At 40.8% G+C, this 15,887-nt stretch overlaps 1 protein-coding gene across 1 annotated transcript in view; it reads left to right on the top strand.

Moving 5' to 3' along the window:
- The window catches only part of HIVEP1 (HIVEP zinc finger 1), a 130,428-nt gene that overhangs the window by 84,048 nt on the left and 30,493 nt on the right, over positions 1 to 15,887 (top strand). The window contains 1 exon segment of the mRNA XM_033114461.1: positions 7,872 to 13,831. Within this exon segment, the coding sequence (XP_032970352.1) occupies positions 7,872 to 13,831 (5,960 nt within the window).

The raw sequence follows: 15,887 nt of genomic DNA, 5'->3' as shown, positions 1-15,887 counted from the left end.
GGTTCTATGACAGTTTGTTCCCTTCCCTGGGATAGAGGGTGTTTACCCTTCCCCAGGCCACAGGGCATGTCTTCTACTCTTTTTCCCGGTAGCTTAAGGCTTTTAGTCCATAAGAGAGAATCATACAGGCGGGACCTGGGGCCTGGTGCAGTTTCCAGAGCAGCAGCTGCACCCCTGCATGGTAGCTGCATGCCTGCAGGTGGAGGGCTGCTTTCTCTGCTCTTTGCCCTTCTGCCAGCCTGAGCACCTGCGAGAGGCCTACCTACAGAAAAGAGCCGGGAGTGAGTGTGAACTTTCTCACATCTGAGGCCAGGCTAATCCAGCTTACACTCTGCCTCCAACAGTCTGTTACAATTTTAGGTGATGTTTTTCTCACTTATTTTCATGGCCGCCTGTCTTTCTCCACCTCTTCTGTCCTGCTCAGTCCCAGGTGAGCCAGTCCACACGTCCCTCCGTGGAGTTCAGGCTGTGTAGTTTCCCTGTAGCCTCAGCTTTCTGATTGACTCAAGAGAAATTCTGATTTTTGTGATATTTCTGGCTTTTTCTTATTGTAGGGTAGGAGCAACACTCTTTTCAACTTTTTACATTCTGAAGCAGACTGAGCTAATTTTATTTTTTTAAATAAGGAATGGATGTTGAATTTTATTAAATGTCATTCATCCTTATTCAAAATGGTCATGAGAATTTCTAATTTATTTTTCCTGATGTGATGAATTATAGCAGTAGGTTGCCTGATACTAAATTCATCCCGTATTTTCTCTTACTTGGAGAATTCTTTCATTAGCAAATATTTTTTCAGTACCTATTAAGGGATGGATATATGGGGATGAATAATAAAGACAAGGTTATAGATCTCACATCCTAATCAGAAAGTACAAAAACACGTAAATAGATAAATGGGGCATTTTAGATTGCAGTCATAATTATGAATGAAATGAACGGGGTGGGTGGGCAGTAGGGAGCCAGCTATTTTAGGTAGGGTGGACGGGGACAGCCAGGGAGGTCACGTTGGTGTGCTGGATTTAAAGGTCAAAAATGATCTGGTCAGTTAAAGAGTTGAGAGTAGGGAAAGCTTTTTAAGACGTGGCAAGTACAAGCTCCCTGTGGCAGGAAGGAGGAGATGGACCTCTTGGGGGATCGGAAAGTTCACTAGTGTGGCTGAAACTTATTGAATAAGGGGGAGACAGTGTGGGGGAGGTTGGAAAGGTAGAGCCAGATGACCAACCCGTTTTTGTCCAAGTTAGATGTCAGAATTACATTCCATGAGGAATGGGAAGAATTTAGAGATGAGTTGCTGGATAAGTGAAATTACTGTATTTTGCCGTGTATAATGCACTCCCATGTATAATGCACTCCCACGTTTTTGGCCGAAACTTTCAGGGAAAAAAAATCTTTCATTTTAATTTTTTAATTCAAATTTGTATTTGTTTACATTTAGGTACTTGGTTTTTGTATAATAAAGGAATTTTAGCATTTCTTTTTAACATATTATGGTACAAGAAATTTTATGTAACAAATAATTACAAAACATAAGAACAGATACAAGGTACAAGAAATTCTGTGTACTGGTAATAAATTTACGGTATTTACGCATCATAGAAGGCTAAGAACGCTTCGTCGTTGCAAGTTTGTTGTAAGTTCAACGAAACTGATTGTCGTATTCCAGAGTGTTATTTTGCATGGGGGTATCATTATTGCTTTCTAGGGTTGCACTTTTAACTATAGATATGGAATTAGTACTGCCCATGTATAATGCTCATCCTTATTTTTCCCTCACAAATTTGGGCAAAAAAGTGCACATTATACATGGCAAAATACGGTAGTTGTTCCCCACATCTACATGGTAGCTTCCTGATTATACTCTGGTATAGTTCTTTATTGCACATTAATTCACTTATCTGTCTTGCATGTTCAGTCTCTTTTTCTCTGCTGACTTTTGCTTCCTATTTATAAGCGCACTCAACCCCTCATCCCCTTATCCTAAACACACCTTCCCTGATACTGACATCCTGCCTTTCTCTTTTCCTTCACAGCCAAATTCTTAGACAGTGGTCTGGATTTGCTGGCTCTTATGCTTCACCAGGCCCTCCCTCACTCCTTACCCTTTGTAATATAGCTTTTACCGCCCCCCAGCCCCCAGGACCCAATTGACCAACTACTGTCTGGGGTAGTGCTGCCCTCCTAGTCCCAGTGACCATCAAACCGAGCTCCCTCTTGTTTAGTCCTGGTTATCTGAACGTGACGTTTAACAATGTGGGCCACTTCTCCATCTTCTAAGTCCATAAACCCTGACTAGGTCCTGGGCACTTCACTATTACGTATTTTTTCTTATCTTTCTTATTACCCCTTGTTTCTTTTCATTTCTAGCTCACCCTTAAATATAGGGATTATCCAACCCTCTGATGGCAGACTTTTCTCTCTACTATATATTCTGTCTGGCTTATCCTTTATGTACTTTTACAAAAATAATTGTCACTGTGTGCTCCTAGATCTATTCCTCTAGCCCAGACTTCTTTCTAAGAAAAGAATATGCAAGTGTATTTAATAATGTCATAATTTTCATATTGCTATGTAATCTTCATAATTATTTTAAATGGATATATATAATGTTAAGTGGCTATGCCATAATTAGCCTAACCATTTCCCTATGATAATTTCTAGTCCTGGATTTGCAGCTGCAATTGATAATTCCACACATGTGTAGTGAGCTTAAGACTTGGTGGAATGGGTTCTTTTCCCCTCCCAAATTGATTCTTTTTCCCTCCCAAACTAGTTCAGTGCTCACGATAAAGATGGGAAAATCTGTGGTGAACCTTTCTCAGCCTTTCTTGCTTTGAATCATCCAAGAGACCCACTGTCACTAACTGAATTTAAAGTAGCATTTTAACTCTTACATGAGCTGCGGAAAGGCCTTCTAAATGGTCTCCCTACCTCTGATCTCAGAACCCAACGTGCTCTCAATTGTTAGAAAACAGGTAGTGCTTATGTCTCCAAGACCCAAAAGAGATCTAAAATCTTTCACACTGATATGTCCCTGAGTAAAGATGAAAACAAGATTCACCTTCAATCAAAGCAGGATTTTAAACACACTTGTAAATTTACCATGCCTACTACCAACTTAAACAATATTCTTTGTCACACTTAACTGGCAACTCAGATGCTCTCCTGAGCCAGAAAGTTTGCTCATTTTTAATCTGTTATTCTCTGGAAGTAATCCTGGAAACCAGCTGGGGGTACTGTTCTAAACTCCTTGGTGCTCTTCTCTGAAAAATATAGGAGCCCTAATAATGATTAGTCTTGCGCCTGAGAAAACGAAGTGCCAGTATCGTAGATACAGAAAACCGAGGAAATTTAGCTCTGATTTCTCTGACCATTCACATTTCTCCAACCAAGTGGCCACTGTTATCTATCCAAGCTGTTGTCAGCTGCCGACCTGATGGAGAACTCTGGCTTTTTTAAGAAGCCAAATGTGTCAAAAGATGCTGACAGTGGCAGCACTGCCAGTTTTGGTTCCTGTCCTGAGTGTGATTTGCGTCTGTTAAATGAATTCCTATTTGGATTTCTGACATGTTGATGCCTCAGAGTTTCTGCCTGATTGTCAGCCATTTCCAGTAGCACACTGACCAGAATATAATTTTCAGCAGTTACTTGACTCCTTTTTTGAGCCTTTCCTACCCACTCTCCAATCTCACTATACATTCTTGTCCAACCTTAGTGTTGGTAAAAAAACAAAAACGAAACAGCTGCAGAATCAAAAGGTGATAAATATAAGGTCGTGTTCATTCTATAAGGCAGAGAGTGGGCCTGGTTGATGGGGGAATGAGCATATTAAACAGGCATCGTTCTTGGGCTGTTTTATCCCCCTTGTTGCATGGTCTGTCTTTCTTCTTCCTCTGTTTTCATTTTAGTCTACCATAAGGACAAAGTGCCTTGAGAATTATTGAAAAGCACAAGTGCTAATGGTAAATAGCTGCTCCCCTCCCACCCTCCACTCCAACTATATTCCTGCTTTGAGGGATTCTGATCTATACGTCCTCTTAGCTCTATGGCCTGTGGTAACTCTGTGATAGATGTTGTAGATAGAGCTACAGTGTTTGCTGATTGTGCTATTTTCTGTAGATAAGGGGGCAGAGAAAATAACTCCAGTTATTCTCTAATAGATTTGAAATTCATCAAGATTAATGTGAGTTTAAAACACTACCCCAGGTGCATCCTTCTCTGAAGACCCAAGGGTCTGCCACCTTATAGTCCAGGGCATGAGTTTCCAAGAGGACACTTCTGTCTCTCATTCCTAGCCAGGTGGCTTAGCCACCTACTCTATGTACTGTAGTCCCAAATCCTGAGAACAAAGGAAGAAGACTGACAATCAGTAGTGAGGCGTGCATCTTCCTTTAAGTTAACTTCTAGAATGATAGTGCGTATTCATCTATGTGCTCTCCTCGTTTTTACATCTCTCTCTCTCATCCCCTCCACCATCCTTTCACCTCCTAACAAGTCCTTGAATTCACAGACTGATCCAACATCCAGGGTCATCCCCACCTAACCACCCATGATGGAATGGGCTTTGTCCCTGAACAAGGAGAATGAGCCCTGTTAAAAGGAGATCCAACAAAATCTTAGAAGTATGAATACAACTCAGAAAAAGACTGTTAGGAACCTATTCTCAGTTGAATGCCATCCCTTTGCCATTCCCCATGATCTCAGGCAATGGAAATTAAAGAACATGAAAAGACAAACCAAAAACAGCCTTAAAGAAAATACTACCTCAGACCCAGAAGTGTTTTTTAAGCAGAGAACTTAGTAAGATTATAAATTTATTAAAGCAAGAGCTCAAACACAACATGATAGTAAAATGAGATAAAACGGGTAATATGGAACTAAGGGAACAAAATGAGAACAAAACAGCATCATTCCAGAGCTAACAAATGAATTTGAAACAGTAAAGAACTTAATGGCCTGGAAATGGAATTACTGACATAAGGGCAAAGCTTTAGATAATTCTAGAGAAGACAAAAGCAAAAAAGAAAAAGATGGAACCAAGATAAATCATCATAGTGGTGGTATAGCATAAAGATAATTGATGTCCATAAAGAAGCCCACCCTGAAAAAAAAATTGACCAGAAAATATAATTGAAGATATAATTAAAGTTTTCTGAAAATAAACTAATCTCCTTATAGAGAAGGTCATTGTATCCTAGGAAAAAAATTAAAAGTTGTAAATAAGAAAAAGTCAACTCTGAGCGGACTCCTAATTACATTATAAAGACTTCAAACATAAGGAATTTTATGGACATACAGGCAGAAAAAAGCCAAGGATGGGAAACTGTCAGTCAGGCTGGCACCAGGCTTCATCTTCATATGAGCGTCCTTGCTAGAAGGCATAGGAGTGGACAAAGTTTTGAAGGAAAGAATTAGTGTATTAGTACCAGGTAAGTGTGAGAATTCAAGTAGAGAACTAAGAGTAAACAGTTATGCAAATAAATGTAAATGTCATAAACTTTGACAAAAGAAAGATGAGTCAGTCTTCATCTAAAACTGAAACCTGTAGTTGAAAAATTCAAAAAATCTGTTTAAAGTATGGTTTTTCAAATTTTTGTCTCCAGAGGAAAATTTAGGAAATCGTTTGTCTATAAAGCAACGTGGATCTTAAATTTAGTAATTCCTTTATTTTCACTTTGGCTTTATTTTCATTTAGGTATAAACAAGATACATTTTACTCTTTATGTTTAAAGCATACATAGATGTAACATCTCTTTAAAACTTAATGTGGTATTTCTGGGTATACCGCCTGTAGGTTGAATTTTTGCGTTTTTTTTTTTTTTTTTTTTTTTTTTTTTTTTTTTTTTTTTTTTTTGGAGTGTAAGACATTGTTTAGGTTTCTCTTTTTTTTAAATGGGTTATCAAAAAAAAAGCTTATTCCAAAAAGTTTGTAAAACGTAACTAATAAGTGTACTTATCCCAACCAACGCTCTGATTGCAGAGGAGCTGATAGGGCCTGACACGGGCAGATATTTTTTAAATGTCTGGTATTTCCAGATAGTCCCCTAAGCTGAGAACCGCTGCTCCTGACCAAGCCGTTTCTCATCTCTGTTTTTTATACTTATTTTAACAGCCTAGTGGCTTTCACGTTTATTACAACCCACCCCCAAGCTTTTTGGAAGTGAATGGGGGAACTCCTCACCCTGGCTTGATAACCGTAGGTGGTTATCATTTTTCCTTCTGCCCATTTGCGTGACAGAGTTAATGACAGGCAAAGTACATACTGACTTTGTTACATTCAACTGGAAGAGGGAAAACCAGTGGCAAAACAGCATTTTAAAAATGAGTGGATTGAAGAATAAAAGATTTGTTCAACATTATTTTGTAAAGGTAGCAATAGTACTGAAATGTTTTTTTCTATTCTTTAGCTCAAATATTTTAGTTATGTGACACCCACCTCCCTGCCACTATATATATACACACACACACACACATACATATATACACATACACATACACATATATATGTATATATGTGTGTATACACACATGTGTATATATGTATGTATATATATACACATATATGTGTATGTATATATACACACAAATATATATATACACATATATATGTGTATGTATATATATGTATATTTGCCCTCTTGGTTATGGTGGGTAAATGTATCTTTGTCAGATTAAACATATTTTTTTTCATTAAACAAATATATGACAGCCCATAAACTCACAAGATGACTAGAATATTTTTTATTTTATGTAAATTTTATCTTCATTAAATGCAAATTGGTTATTATGGTGTGGATATTTTGGTCTAATATGAATTTAAAATACGTATATCACAACAGCTATTTGAAAATAAGGAGGAATTACAGTATTTGGTTCTTCTACAAATAAGTAATACAAACTTGAATAATTTTTGTTTATGTGCCCAAAGATCCAACAAATAGAAACAAACTAAATTATGGTAAGTAATTATTGCTCAAAAATATAATAGTTGACAGAGATTGAGGGTTGTTGATGCCATTTAAATGTTGATTTATTTCCAGCACAGCCAGATGGAGGTGATTTCATCTCTTCTCTCCTGTGATAAGCTCTTAACTATGTACCTCCTCCCTATTTATCATTAATGACAAAGAAATATAGCCGTTGAATGTTTTGTTCAGTTAAGTTGGGGACTTTTTTTTTATTTTTTAACTGAGGGCCATTACAACATTATAACTTTTTTATTTTGTTAGTTAAAGAGCCACAAATAAGTGGCTTATTTTACTTTCATATTTTTCTGTTCATTGAGATAATTGCTAATAAAGCAGTATTTTATGGTTCTATCAGCTAATATGATTGTCTTGAGATGTGATGAGGTATGTTTACTCTAAAAATTATTACATATTAGCCCTTTTTCTCAAAAGAACATCAGTATTGCATATTCTAGAGCAATAATATTTAGAAATTTGCTAAGAAGTTTGCTTTAAAAGATACTGTGATAGGACAGTCAAATATCTTGCAATAAAAGGTTGACTTATTTTTATTTGTGGGCCACCTCTCTCAGACTGTTTTGTGTAGACAGAGTCCTCAGCTGTTAAGGGTGAAAGGGGAGGGTAATTTAGTTTTGAAAGGTCTGGTTCCAAGATCTTGGTGAATGGGGGTCAAGAAAGGAACTCAGCATTCTAGAAATGTACGCTACGGTCTTCTTGCAATTGTGTCAATAGATTTTGATTGGCAACATTCTGAAGAATGTTAGAATGCAGTTTTATCCAAAATAGGCTTTCCTTAAATTACCGTGTCCAATTGTCATAACATACTCATGATAGTAATCTTAATTTTTAAAAAATTATAGTTGTATATATACCATTTTAACATTTTTTTCCCTTTTTTAACAGAAATCTTAGAGGCTGGTATTAAAGGAACTTCAGAATCACTTAAAGGTGTGAAACGAAAGAAGATTGTAGCTGAGAATCACCTGAAAAAAATACCAAAATCCCCACTGAGAAATCCTCTTCAGGCAAAACATAAACAAAATACAGAAGAATCATCTTTCACTATTCTTCAGAGTGCTTCAGAGTCTCACAAGAAACAGAATCATAGTCCTGTAAAAAATGGGAAGCAGTTTACCAAACAAAATGGAGAAACACCTGGGATAATTGCTGAGGCCTCTAAGTTTGAAGATGCTGTCTCCCCAAAGAAGCCCTTGTTTCTGCAGCACCCGTCTGAACTGCATAGATGGAGATCAGAAGGCTCTAACCCTGCCAAGTTAAATTTCCTAGATGGAAAGTGTGACTCTAGTTCTTTGTCAAGTAAATCCAGGACTGACCGTAGTGAATGTACCTCTTCTAATTGTAGTCCTACTTCCACCTCGTATGCAAACACCGCATTTGATGTCTTACTGAAAGCAATGGAGCCAGAACTGAGCACCTTGTCACAAAAGGGCTCATCTTGCGCAGTAAAGGTAGAAAAACTGAGACCAAATAAAACTGTACGACCCCCTTCTCAATTAAAAAACAGCTCAACGGATGCCCCAAATCAGACTTCACAAGAACTTGTTGCTGAATCACAGCCTTCTTGTACCTCATACACAGTGCACGTGTCTGCTGCTCCAAAGAATGAGCAAGCATCAGTTCAGTCAGTTTCTCATGCATATAATCAACACGAACATTTTGTTTCTAAATCTAACCAACAAAATCAACAGCTTCCAGTGTGTTCAGCTTTCACAAGATCACTGACGAATCTGCAAAATCAAGAGAACACCAAACTTGAACAAGTTTATACTCTAGCAGTGACATCATCTGTAGGTCTAACTTCAGTTTCCAGTAGAACTCAGGTTACTTCTCCAAACCAGCCAGTGGATTCTGCTTCACCTACGTCAGTAAGTCCGGCCCATTCTACCCAGTCACCCCCCACGCCAGTTTATAATTCAACTCCCATCTCCTCTGTTGTTAATCACAGTGTAGAGCAAATGTGCAATCTTCTTCTGAAAGATCAGAAGCCAAAAAAACAAGGAAAATATATCTGTGAATATTGCAATAGAGCTTGTGCGAAACCAAGTGTGCTTTTAAAGCATATCCGCTCCCACACTGGAGAGCGACCCTATCCCTGTGTGACCTGCGGATTTTCATTTAAGACTAAAAGTAACCTGTACAAGCACAAAAAATCCCACGCACATACCATCAAACTGGGTCTCGTCTTGCAGCCAGATGCCGGTGGTTTGTTCTTGTCACACGAGTCCCCCAAAGCACTTAGCATCCATTCAGATGTAGAAGACAGTGGCGAGAGTGATGACGAGAGCGCTGCCGATGAAAGGCAGAACGACCCGGGCTCCATGGACCTGCAGCCTGTGCAAATAATGAAAGTGGTATCAAATTCTGAAGCTTTGCCAAAATCAAGTTTCATTCCAGGCAGTGCAGACCAGGTGGTAGGTGACTTTTCACTACAGGACAAGTCTTCAGAATCCCACACTGTGACCGAGTTACCAAAAGTTTTGGTCCACCCTGTCCATGTGTCCCCTTTAAGACTTGATAGCCCGAAGTGTCCAGAGCCTAAGCCTGAGCTTCCTAGTGCACAAAAGCAGAAGGACCTTCAGATCACCAGTGTACTGACACATTCAGCCTGGACGTCCTCCCTAGAGACTGTTGAAAAGTCCCGTCAGAAAGGGGACACAAGTCAGCCAGAGGGAAAACAAGAACCTCACGGAGGGACAGTTCACGCCCAGCTACAAAGGCAGCAGGCTACCGATTACTCCCAAGAGCAACAGGGAAAACTTCTGAGCCCTCGAAGTCTAGGAAGTACAGATTCTGGTTACTTCTCACGTTCTGAAAGTGCCGACCAAACGGTGAGTCCGCCAACTCCCTTTGCCAGAACATTCCCTGCTACGGAACAAGACTTCAATAAGAATAACGGGCCCCCTGCACCTCGTGTCAGTACACCGGCAGCTTCTCCATTACCAACAGGTGAAAAAGCATTGTTTCTACCAGGTCAGATGCGCCCACCTTTGGCAACCAAAACACTGGAAGAACGGATATCAAAGCTTATCTCAGACAACGAAGCCTTGGTAGACGATAAACAGCTGGATAGTGTAAAGCCACGGAGAACCTCTCTCTCACGACGAGGCAGTATCGATTCCCCTAAATCATACATATTTAAGGACTCTTTCCAGTTTGACTTAAAACCAATGGGACGGAGAACAAGTTCAAGCTCTGATATACCAAAGTCTCCGTTTACCCCGACGGAGAAATCAAAGCAGGTGTTTCTTCTGTCCGTACCTTCCCTTGACTGTTTGCCTATTACAAGAAGTAATTCTATGCCTACCACAGGTTATTCAGCAATACCTGCAAACATCATTCCTCCCCCTCATCCACTGAGAGGAAGTCAGTCCTTTGATGACAAAATGGGCGCTTTCTATGATGATGTGTTTGTATCAGGCCCTAACACTTCCGTGTCCCAAAGTGCACATCCCCGTACTCTGGTCAGGCAAGCAGCCGTGGAAGACTCTTCAACAAATGAAAGTCATGTTCTCGGAAGTGGACAGTCCTTGGATGACGGCTATCAAGGATGCACTAGTGAAACTGCATCCGCGCGGAGCAAGTCGTTGGCACCGGGCTCACATTTAGAAAAAAAGAAGTCTCATCAGGGACGAGGGACAATGTTTGAGTGTGAAACCTGTCGAAACAGGTATAGAAAACTGGAAAATTTTGAAAACCATAAGAAATTTTACTGTTCAGAGTTACACGGGCCAAAAACCAAGGTAGCTATGAGAGAACCCGAACACAGCCCCGCGCCTAGCAGCACACAGCCGCAGATTCTGCACTACAGAGTCGCTGGTGCCACGGGGGTCTGGGAACAGACGCCCCAGATACGGAAAAGGAGGAAAATGAAAAGTGTTGGAGATGATGATGAATTGCAGCAACATGAAAGTGGAGCTTCTCCCAAAAGCTCCGAAGGCCTTCAGTTTCAGAATGCTCTGGGCTCTGCTTCCAGTTTGTCTAAACATAATGTGGTCATAACAGGTGACCAGCAGCACAGAAACACACATTTGCAAAACTCCCAAATTCAGCTTGTTGCCCGAGGCCCCGACCAGACCGCGGATCCCAAACTGTCTACCATCATGGAACAACAGATAAGTTCGGCGGCCCAGGACAAGGTAGAGTTGAAGAGACATGGCACGGGAATCTCAGTCATCCAACATACAAACTCACTCAGCAGACCCAGTTCATTCGACAAGCTGGAGTCTTTTGAAAGAGGCTCCCCGGTTTCTTTCCAGGAGCTGAGTAGAACAGGAAAGCCCGGGTCCCTGAAAGTGATGGGCGTGTCCCAAGAGGAAGGTCGCCATTCTCGGAGCGCCTCTCATCGTCAGCAGCCGGCCCTGTCGGATGCCCTTGGAGGAGAACTTCAGGAAGGTTTAGGAAAGAGTGCCAGTGAACGGCACGTGTTGGGACCGCCCGCAAGACTGGTTCGGCAGCACAACATCCAAGTCCCGGAAATCCTGGTCACAGAAGAGCCAGACCGGGACCTCGCAGCCCAAGGCCCCGATCAGGACAGATCGGATAGGTTCAGCTGGCCTCAGCGTAGTGAAACTTTGTCAAAATTGCCGACAGAGAAACTGCCTCCCAAAAAGAAGAGGCTTCGTCTTGCTGAGATAGAACATTCCTCAACCGAATCAAGTTTCGATTCCACCGTCTCCAGGAGTCTCAGTAGGGAGAGTAGTTTATCTCACACTTCAAGTTTCTCAGCTTCATTAGATGTAGAGGACATTTCGAAAACGGAGGCTTCCCCCAAAATCACTTTTCTCAATAAAGCAGAGTTTCTCATGATTCCGCCTGGCTCTGCTACGCTTAACATCCCTGGAAGCCACCGGGAAATGAGGCGTGCTGCCTCAGAACAGATTAACTGCATGCAGATGTCGATGGAGGTCTCTGATTTCAGAAGTAAATCCTTTGACTGTGGGAGTATCACTCCACCTCAGACAGCACCACTTGCTGAACTGCAGCCTCCAGCGTCCACTTCTGGCGTGGGGGTGACTGCGCATGTGCCTCTCTTAGAAAGAAGGAGAGGTCCATTGATACGGCAGATATCTTTAAACATAGCTCCAGAGAGTCACCTGGCTCCCGGGAATCCATCATCTTTCCAAACTGTTGCTCTTCCTGGTGCAAATGCAGTGCCATTTCCGGGGCCTCAGCTCACTACTACATCCTTAGCTGAATTTCCTGCCAGTACTGTCCACTCCCAGATTCAAGTTAGGAATCTACAAACAGAAACTTCAAATTCTAACTCTACTAACATCTTTCCAGTCCAACAGCTTTTTAGTATCAATTTGTTAAACCACATCCATGCACCCCTTAGCCACCAAAACACACAGGTGTCTTTGCCAGTGTCTACGCAGAGTGTCAAACCAGATGCAAATCCCAGTGTATGTGCAGCTTCTAAAAGTGAGGATTGCTTTGCTCCCAAGTACCAACTTCAGTGTCAGGTTTTCACTACAAGCCCGTCTTGCTCTTCTAATCCCGTGCATTCTTTGCCAAAGAAAGTTCTTTCAGATCCAGGTGGGTCCGACCATCGTGCAACTCCGTTAGCATTACAAACCAAATTAGTAGATGCCACGTCTAATTCATGTCCTCCACCACCAGTGAAGCTCGGGCCGCTTGGGGGGCAGGTGCAGAAGGTGCCGACATCGTTTGCGCCGCCCGTGCACCTGCCGAGCAAGGTTCCAGCATACGGCTTTGCCGCTGTCACACCTCTGCCCCAAATCCTGGTGACCCAGGATCTGTCCAGTCAGCCAATTTGCCAGGCCAGTCATAGTGTGGTGCCAATCAGCGGAGACCAAAATTTCCTGCCAAAATTGCAAAAAGGTCACCAGAATGCTCTGCCAAACCCAGAGGAAGAACCTGTTTGTGAAAGTGTTTTTTCAGAGATGGGCCAAAATTCTTCTCTGTCAGAATCCTTGCCTGTAACTCCAAAAATGTCTATTGGTAGACTCTCCCCTCAACAAGAATCTCCAGCTTCAAGTAAAAGGATGCTTTCCCCGGCGAATAGTTTAGACATTGCCATGGAAAAACACCAGAAGAGAGCTAAAGATGAAAATGGAGCTGCTTGTGCAACAGACGTTAGACCATTTGAGCCACTGAGTCCAAGAGCTAATGAAGTTAATAAACAGAAGAAACCTGTGTTAGTGAGGCAGGTTTGTACGACAGAGCCCCTTGAAGGTGTGATATCAGAGCAGGATATTTTTTCTCAACCTGAAATTAGTAGTGAGGCTGTTAATTTGGCAGATGTTGTACCTGCTGATCGTTTGTCGTCAGGATACTCTAAGGCTGTAGTTATAGAACCTATAAAAGAACTGCAAGAATTTGAAAACATCAAGTCCTCTATAGCACTGTCTCCTGCAGTTAGAAATTCACCTGTTCCTTCAGTAAATACCTATATTTCTCCTTTGGAACGTGTAGACAGTAACCAAGAAAGGAAGTCTCCAGAGATTAAAAATCCAGCTGACCAAGTGAGCATCCAAGAACAAAGTCCGCCTACAACTGCCACTCTTTCAGTGTTGGCTGCTGGAGATAGGCAGCAGCTGTCTTACCCCAGCTTGAAGACCACGACCAGCTTTACATGGTGCTATCTGTTAAGACAGAAAACGTTACATTTGCCTCAGACTGACCAGAAAACTTCGGCCTACACTGACTGGACAGTCAGCGCCAGTAATCCCAATCCACTTGGTTTGCCTACAAAAGTTGCTCTTTCTCTCCTTAATTCAAAACAGAAGACTGGGAAATCACTCTATTGTCAAGCAATAACCACCCATTCCAAATCAGATTTATTGGTCTATTCAAGCAAATGGAAAAGCAACTTAAGCAAGGTACTTGAAATTTTATTTATCTTTAAAAATAGTTTGTGCAGATGAGTTTTAACATGTCTTGATGCCTTTAAATATTTTAGTTGGAAGTTGTGAATGACAAATTGTACTTTGTAACTGTAGTTATTTGAAGGAAAGTATAAGTTTGCCCTGGGAGTTATACTGATAAAGGATATCTAGAGTCCTGTCAGTGACTCTAGCTTGAAACATTTTGAAATAACTTGGCCCTGAGCAGTTCTTTCCCTCCCTTGAACATTTAAGTCTTTACTTAATGGTACAGATAATCGTGCTTTTACTTTCATCTTTCTCTTCTAGTAAGGCTTTTATTGTTAAGTGAGAGGAGATTATGTTTATGCTTTGCCCCTATTAATGTAGGGGAACAGAGGTGTGAGTAATTGAAGATTGTTTTATATCATTTTGAAATATAAGCAGAGAGCGATCCTGTACTTCTGTGAATCGTCTTAGTACCGAAAATAACTACTACACTTGATTATAAAGTTGATTTGGTCAAGATTTATAAAATACGATCATAAAACTAGAATTTGGGGTTGTTTGTGGAATCAATCTTATTAGAGGTATTGGCGTTATAAAATAAGAAAAATTAAGTGATTAAAGATAGATGGGTGGATGGATGGATGGATGAATGGATGAAGGTATCATGTTAGACTCTGGACATTCAGAATTAAAGTCCTTGACCTGTACAGGGTCATAGGCACATAATACAGGTTCATAAAAATGTACATACTTACCAGTAAGAAAATATCACAGTTCAGTATTGTAATGGAAATATATTCAGCTTTAAAAGAAGGAAGTCCTTAATGCTGCCAGCAGATTGAGGAGGTGTGGATACAGGGAAGATATTCCAAAAGTGCTGATACTTTAGCTGAGTCTTTAAAAAAAAAAAAAAAGTGGGGATTTTTCCAGGTACACAGGAATGAGATATTTTAATAGTTTGATGAATGACATGGAAGGGAGAAAAAACTTGGTTCGTTTAAAAAACCCTGAGGAGTCTTTCATGGCTTGAAGGTGTAAGTTTGGAATACTGACATGTTTCAAAGTTGGAAGTGTAGATAAAAACCAAAGAACATGCCTGGTGGTGAAGAGCTGTTCCTATTTTCTCAGTGAAGGAGGGTGCATCCAAACCATTCAGAATTTAATTTTTAAGTGCTCAGACTCTACTCTAGAACTACACAAATCAGAATCTCGGAAGATGAGACATGATCATGAGAATTTAAACAGAGCTTTATGTATATTCCTGAAGTGCCTACAGAGAGTGGCTTCCCTTCAGCCCCAAGTGCCTTAGTAGAAATGCCTCCAGAAATGCGTATCTGGATTTTCAGCTACTGTGTTTCCCCGAAAATAAGACCTGGTCTTTTATTAGGGTTTGCTCCGAAAGACACATTAGGGCTTATGTTCAGGGAATGTCATCCTGAAAAAATCATGCTAGGGCTTGTTTTCCGGTTAGGTCTTATTTTCGGGGAAACACAGTAGGAGAGAGTTCCCAGTGGAACGTGTAGAGAGTCTTCAGTGCATAGGTGTAATTAATGAGATTGCTCAGGCAAAGTGTAAAGAAGAGACAAGGGCCTAGAGTGGGTTCTGGGGATCACTACTATTTAAAGGGACGAATGGACGAAGGAAGTCCACATAAGAAACTGAAAGAGATTGTTCAGAGAGGAAGGAGAAGAGCCGTGAGAAAGTGGTATCACACAGATCGAAGAAGAAGGTATTTCCAGGAGAGTTGCTCAATCAGAGACATCAAATAAAGATGGTCTCTGGCCTGAGCAATGCTGATATCACTGGGGACTTGAGTCTCGTGGGCACGTGGCTACGGAGGATTGGGTCTGGGGTTGCCTGTTAGCTCACAACCCAAGTTTTAATGTATTTATAATTCAAAATGGAAAAGAAGAGATAAATGCTAAAATAAAGGGATTTTTAAGAGAAACAACGCGTCAACCTTGTATAATGGTCAAGCAAATAAAGACTAAGAAAATGATAAGGATTTTGACATTTAGCTCGTTGGTAACTGGTAAATAGAAACCAGATCTGATAGTAAGAAAGT

This window comes from Rhinolophus ferrumequinum, chromosome 9, assembly GCF_004115265.2.
Source record: "Rhinolophus ferrumequinum isolate MPI-CBG mRhiFer1 chromosome 9, mRhiFer1_v1.p, whole genome shotgun sequence".
NCBI lineage: Eukaryota > Metazoa > Chordata > Mammalia > Chiroptera > Rhinolophidae > Rhinolophus > Rhinolophus ferrumequinum.
The sequence above is the reverse complement of the archived record's forward strand: the minus strand, read 5'-3'. Positions and strand labels throughout refer to the sequence as shown.